The 7,101-nt window shown below is 43.0% G+C and overlaps 1 protein-coding gene across 1 annotated transcript in view; it reads left to right on the forward strand.

Moving 5' to 3' along the window:
* LOC134441957 (NLR family CARD domain-containing protein 3-like) overlaps nt 1–6,753 on the forward strand; it is a 48,324-nt gene extending 41,571 nt beyond the window's left edge. Inside the window, exons 7-8 of the mRNA XM_063192340.1 lie at nt 255–428; nt 6,528–6,753. Coding sequence (XP_063048410.1) covers nt 255–428; nt 6,528–6,753 — 400 coding nt within the window. The remainder of the gene's footprint in view (nt 1–254; nt 429–6,527) is intronic.
* Nucleotides 6,754–7,101: the final 348 nt, after the last annotated feature.

Consider the following 7,101-nt stretch of genomic DNA (forward strand, 5'->3'; position numbering starts at 1 on the left):
TTTATTTACAAAACAACGTTTCGGCCCGTATGGTAAAAACTTGAGAAAGGCCATACGGGCTGAAACGTTGTTTTGTAAATAAAATTCAGCACAAGAGTGTGCGGTATCTTTCTCTCAAAGAGTGATGTTGTACCTGCTACCTGCATCTCGAAAGCTCTGGTGTGCGTTGGTTTCCTCTTTCAAAAAATAATATATTCTGTAAAATGTTTCGTAATACTGATCATTCTGATACACATCTCTCCCTCTCTATGTAGGTTGTTGAGGAGTGATGCAGCGGAGCAAGTCTGTGAGCATCTGAAAACAGTTTTGGGTGGAAACCCCTTACTCTTGACTGAGCTGGACCTGAGTAAGAAAAAACTTGAAGACCCAAGAGTAGATCAGCTCTGTGCTCTACTGAAGGACTTGCACTGCAGATTCAAGAAGATCAAGTCAGTGATCTCATGTTTCATGTGTATTTAGATTTACACTGTGTCAACAAGAAGGACCATTCAAAGCCCATGTTTAATGTATAATTCCACAACATTGCTAGTGTATATAAAAATTACTTTATTAGCACTTTGTCATATTCATAGCACTTAGATAACTTTGGTGACATACTGTAGGTCGTATGGGAGAAGGAGGGTGAACATTCAGGAGCCCCATGGATTGTCACCAGATGACCCCAATATTAATTACTTTGTTGATCTCAAGTCTAGTGTTTCATAATGTGGATTCACTATAGCACCACACAGACACAAAAATCAATAGGCTTTAGACCAGCATGTGTAAAAGTTGTCAGGACAAATGAGACTGGCATTGGCTTTTTGCTGCCAAATGTATTGTGCAAGTATAGGACCACAGTGGCCGTAGCTTTAAAGTGATACTGTCCCTTTTTTGGAAATAAGCTTATTTTACACCTTCCCTTGAGTTAAATAGGGCTTTACCTTCTCCTGTACTTTCAACCGTTCTCTGAGTACGGCAGTGCAAATTTTACCTCCAAGCTAGCAGTTAACATGAACTCCTATGAGACCAGTTAGCTGCCAGCTGGTCTCATAGGACTCAATGTTAACTGCTAGCATGGATGTAAAATTTGCACTGCCATACTCAGAGAACGGGTGAAAGTACAGGAGAACGATAAAACCCTACTATTTAACTCAAGGGAGGGTGTAAAATAAGCTCATTTCCAAAAATGGGACAGTATCACTTTAAGAATGTGATTGGGTCGCCTCAGTGTCAACAAATCAATAAGATTTGTATAAACCCCCGGTTCTTTGAGGGGTTGAGAGAAAACTACTGTCTACGGGTAAGCATCCTCGCAGGACATTTCCACCGAAATACATATTTCAAATCATGCCAGAGGCCACCTGGCTGCCTCCATTCCCGCCATCCTTGCAGGCATATATAAGGCAGTGCGCCCATGCGCCCATGCGCACATCCTCCTCCACCAGATCCATGAGCTTTCACGAACGAAAAGGGGTAGCTTGAGAGTAGTTTTCTCTCAACCCCTCAAAGAACCGGGGATTTATACAAATCCCACAATGGGTGTTCTCTTCCGATGCTGTCTCAGGATGGAGTATCCACTCCGCCGAGCAGGGTCAGCTCCCACATTCAGAACACCTGCCACATGAGAGGCTCTCAGTGACAGGAGATGTGTATCTGCCCATAGCAGTAACCGTTTGGCCAGGAAGTGCAACTGCCTGGAATGCAAAACCTTGGTTATTAACATAGGCCGCCACCACCATATTGTCCGTTCAGACGAGAACCTGGCGCCCATACAGGAGAGGCTCAAAGTGCCTCAGGCCCAAGAACACTGTCAACAAGAGTTTGAGGTAGTTAATATGACTCGCGGACAACTGGGGGGGACCCGTACCGCCCACGTCCACCATGTTTAGTGTGGAAAACACCACCAACACAGTTTTATACAAACTTTGGACGAAACCGTGCATTGCCCGATGTTCAATTTTGTACCCCAATAAAAAATTGCGTGTCAATGGGACACGCCCCATATGTTCCACGCCCCATTGGTCCCACAGCCCATTGGTCCACGTCACTAAGACTTTTTTCATTTTTTAGGCCCATTGGTCCCATTGCTATTTTATTTTAATTTTTAGGCCCATTAGTCACACAGCCCAGTGGTCCCACATCACAGACTTTTAAAATTATTTTTTAGGCCCATTGGTCCCACAGCCCAATGGTCCCACAGCTTAGGCCCGAGGCCTATATGTTCCACAACTCAATGTTCCCACATTTCTGAGTAAACTAATAGCAAAAAATGTGTAAAGACATTTAATCCTTTACAGCGTGGCTTACCTTTTTTATCATTTCCTCAGCTCAGTTTTTTCCGCTGTCTGGCATGAACCACAGGGGCCACTTCAAACGCCACTCTACGAGGGCTAAGAGAAGACAGACTACACCCACAACATGATTATCTGTATCATTATCTCGAGCCCATGGCCTCTTGGGCAGGGGTCGTAATGTGTGTTATTATGTCGAGCCCACGGCCTCTTTGGGCAGGGGGTCCACGGGTAGCACTACTCCTGGTAGTTTTGCTAAAAACAAGGAAGATCGCCCAGTCAGCTGAGTAGCCGCAACCCCGTGGGCATGAACGGTCCTTGATAGGAGGTCTCTTCTGAGTAACCTTACGGTCCGTCATCGAATATCTCCGAGGATAAGATGCGGTAACAACACAGTAGTCACAGGGGAAGCTAATTGCAACCCTACAGTAACAAGCTTAGCTAAGGGATTAGCTGTGGCCAGCACAAGCGTAACATGCATCATGCATATCATCCGCTTTAATATTGAGACTGCAGCCCAATGGGCATGAACGGTCTTCAAGAGGAGGCCACTTACAAGAGGCTTTGGGCCCGTCATCGAAAATCTAAAAGGATAAGATGTTGTAATAACCCAGTAGTTACAGGGGATACTAATTGCAACCCTACAGTAACAAGTTCAGCTAAGGGATTAGCTGTGACTAGCACACCCCGTCAGCTGTACCGGAGCCTGAGGGTAAATAGCCAACTAGCCGGGTAGCTAATGAAACATGCCCTTCGATGGCACAATTCCCTTTTTACGGCGTAATTCAGTTGACACAAACATATAACCCGGAGGAGTGCATTGTGTGCGTAAACTGTAGTCGCAGGATATCTGTAGTCGTCGTCGCAGCAGACACAGGGGTAGATGTTGTCGGGGCTAATAAACCGGGAGTGCTAGTAGCTAGCCCCAGAGGTGGCTAATGCTTTTGTCACAAAGTCAAAGTCCGATGACATTGGCAATAAACCTTTTTGCCGTAGCAAAAAAACCCTCTTACTGTTTTATCCCAATGTTTACGCAACAAACGATGAGGGCTGGGTTATAAGAAATAGCACCAGTGACTGTCGAGCCAGGCTCTAGCCTTTGTCACCCCAGGTAAGATGGATGGTCAACAGAGAAGAACGAAGTCCATTACCAACTTCGCTGCTTTCGACAAATTACGCTCAAATGATGTAGGCAATGACTTCAGTAATTCAGCGCTCTTAACTATTACCACCACGGGCCAAGTAGCCGGACTGTTTAACTGAACTACGGGAGAGAGGTAATCGGTGTTCTCTCATGAAAGAGAAATGGAGGAAGAGGATGTGCGCATAGGCCAGCAAGGATGGCGGGAATGGGGGCAGCCAGGTGGCCTCTGGCATGATTTTAATATGCATTTGGTGGAAATGTCCTGAGAGGGCGCTTACCAGTAGAGAGTAGTTTGAACGAAACTGAGAAAAAAAACTACTGGTGTTATGAGCAGGTACAGTGAGTCCAATATGTATTTGATCCCTTGCTGATTTTGTTGGTTTGCCTACTAACAAAGACATGATCAGTCAATAAATGTTATGATAATATGTATTCTAATATGGAGAGACAGAATATCAAAAAGAAAATCCAGAAATTAACTGAAGAGAATATATATTAATCTATTTCCATTTCATCGAGCAAAATATGTATTTGATCCCCTGCCAACTGATTACAGTTCCGGGCCCACAGACCAGATGGGCACTTCTGATCAACTTGTCATCTGAATTAAAGACACCTGTACATACTAACATGCATAAAAGACACATTGAATCAGCAGAATCAGTCCATAGTATGAGTGAATCAGTCACACTCCAACCTCACCAGCATGGGAAAGACCAAAGAGTGGTCAAATGATATCAGGGACGCGATTTTAGACCTGAACAAAGATTAAATGGGCTGCAAAGCCACAAGAAAGAGACTGAGTATTAATGACCCAGCTGTTGATGCATTTCTTCCAAAATGTGAGGAATACAAAATGACTATCCATCAGCCTGTCTGGGGTTCTATACAAGATTTGACCTTTTGTAGGGATTTGATAATCATGAAAACAGAAAGAAATCACCCTAGAGCTGTACGGGATGAACTAGGCAATGATATCAAAGCTACTGGGACCAAAATCACTGCGAAAACTACTGGTAGCACTTAATGCCACAGAGGTTTAAAATCCTGTAGTGCACACATGGTACCTCTACTTCAGAAGGAACCTGTGCAGTCCCACTTGAGGTTTGCCAACGGAGATCAGACTGGTTTAGGATATGATAAGGAGGTGCTGTAGTCAGATGAAACCAAAATCAAGCTGTTTGGCATTATCACAATTCAATGTGTTTTGAGAAAGAGTACTGCTGTCTATGATCCCAAGAACACCCTCCTCACCATCATGCATGAAAGTGGTATCATTATGGTTTGAGGGTGTTTGTCTGGCTAAGGCACAGGACAACTTCACATCGTCAACGAATGGATGGAGGGAGACATGTAATGTGCAATCCTGAGTGCAAACGTCCTTCCCTCCACCACTACACTGAAGGGTGGGCCATTTTTGGATCTCCCAACATGACAATAATACACAACATACAGTCAAAGCAACGAAGGAGTGGCTCAATAAGAAGCATATTAAAGTTGTGAAGTCTCCTAGACAGTCTCCAAATATTAACCCTATAGTAATTCTATGGAGAGAACTGAGCCTCCCATTTACCAAGCTACAGCCACAAACTATTAATGTTTTAGAGATAATGTGCAAAGAAAAATGGGCAAAAATATTTTCTACTATATGCACAAACATTGTCATCAACTAAAAGAAGCATCTAACCTCAACTAGGACTTTGCCACAAAGCACTTTATCTTCTTTAGCTAGAGGGGTCAAATACTTATTTGCCTAAATTAAATACAAATAAATTAAAATATATTATTTTAAATTATTCTCTGGAATTTCTTTTTGATATTCTGTCTCTCCATGTTTGAATACATATTATCATAAATGTATAGACTGATCATGTCTTTATTAGTGGGCAAACCGGCAAAATCAGCAAGGGATCAAATACATATTGGACTCACTGTATGCAGCACTTAGTCTTACAGACCTTTTACCCAATAAAATGAAACCCTTTGTCCCGACAGTCCAATGTTCCGACCTAACGCTGCTTTAGTTTAGATTACCATCATCTCTGATATGCGCTGTTGTCATGCAGCTGTCTATGACAGGTTAGGTTTAGGAAAAGTTTTGATCAAGGCACAAATTTAAAACTCAGAAATATTGCAATACTGACAGGTTAGGCTTAGGAATGGTTTTGGGTAGGGCACAATTGTAAAACTTGGAAAAATTGCATTAATGATAGGTTAGGTTTAGGGGTGGTTTAGGGGTGGTTTTGGTAAGGGCATAGCTTGACCAAGCGCAATCTATGAGCTCGTCGCAGCCCATGCAGCTGAAGTCTTAAGCACCAAGGAAAACAGGAGCAGGACATACGACCTGGGGAATTATGATGCCTGCCCCTAACAGACATTGGTCGGAACATTGAGCTGTCGGAGCAAAGGGTTTAATTTAATTATTTCGAGTTAATGGGCTGTAGGATCAATGGAAAATTTTCGGAATATTGACGCGTCGGACTAGCCTGGGCGAATAGCCGACTGTTGAGTCAATCAGTCTGGCAAAAGCCATGAGGAATCCGTCTCCGTGGACGATGGGAGATGGTCTGACCTTACTCCATCATTTAAATTAATTGAAGTTCCAAACTCAAATTAAAACCCATATTGTGCTTTATTAGCATGCCTGTTACGTTATAGCGTAGCAAAAGCATACAAATAACAAAACGAAAGTGTGAATATAGTTACCTTAACCAATCAGTAACGGAGCTTGCAGGTGAGTTCTACGTCACCACTCTCAACTGTTTGCTGATTGGCGAAACACTGAGAGAACCGAGCTCGAGGCTTTTGCCAGACGATGTGCGGAGCCAAAATCTTTGGGTGGAGTACAGAGGATGGCGTCGCGAGGCTAGCGTCGGACCAAAGAGGCGTCGGAAAAATGACACGCTACCAAGAAATTGTATGATCTGCTGCATACAGTGCTGTATGATATCTGATGGATGTTGTCATGGGTCTTGCTCCCCACATCTTGCAAAACTGTTGATTACAATACTCTATGTGCACAATCCTGTGTGTGTGTGTGTGTGTGTGTGGCATTGATTGTGTTGAGCAATATAACACAAACCATCTAATTTGCCTTTGTCTCACTTTAGGCTCAATAACACTAAAATAAAGAAAGAAGGCTTTAATGCTATTGTCCAGACCCTGACATCAAATCCCTCACACCTGAGAGAGCTGGACCTGACCTCTGCTCTTGGATACCCGGCATCACACATGTTCTCTACGCTGAGGGGTATAGAATATCTAGGAGACGCTGAAGCGAAGCACATTTCTGCTCTACTCAGTCGTCCAGACTGTAAACTACGAAGACTGCTGTAAGTAATATATACAATTACAGTTAATATATGAAGTATATAAATACAGTAATTAAATATATTAAATGTATAATGACAGAGTCATTTTTCTGTTGGAAAGTGCATTCTGTGGCAATTTTGCTGAATAAGAATGTGTGCAAAGAGTGCAAATATTGCCTTATTGTGAGTAAATGTTAATGTGACGTCAAACATTATTTCATGATATGATTCATGATGGTTGTGCTGTTCTGCGTAGACTATCAGAGACTCGAGTAGACTTGCACTTACTGTCAAGCAGTTCTCTACCTTGATGGTCTTGATCGGCCGTAATTTTTTTGTTGAACAAACCAGGTTGACTTCAACTGCCACAGAC

This window comes from Engraulis encrasicolus, unplaced genomic scaffold (assembly GCF_034702125.1).
Source record: "Engraulis encrasicolus isolate BLACKSEA-1 unplaced genomic scaffold, IST_EnEncr_1.0 scaffold_101_np1212, whole genome shotgun sequence".
NCBI classification, from domain to species: Eukaryota; Metazoa; Chordata; class Actinopteri; order Clupeiformes; family Engraulidae; genus Engraulis; species Engraulis encrasicolus.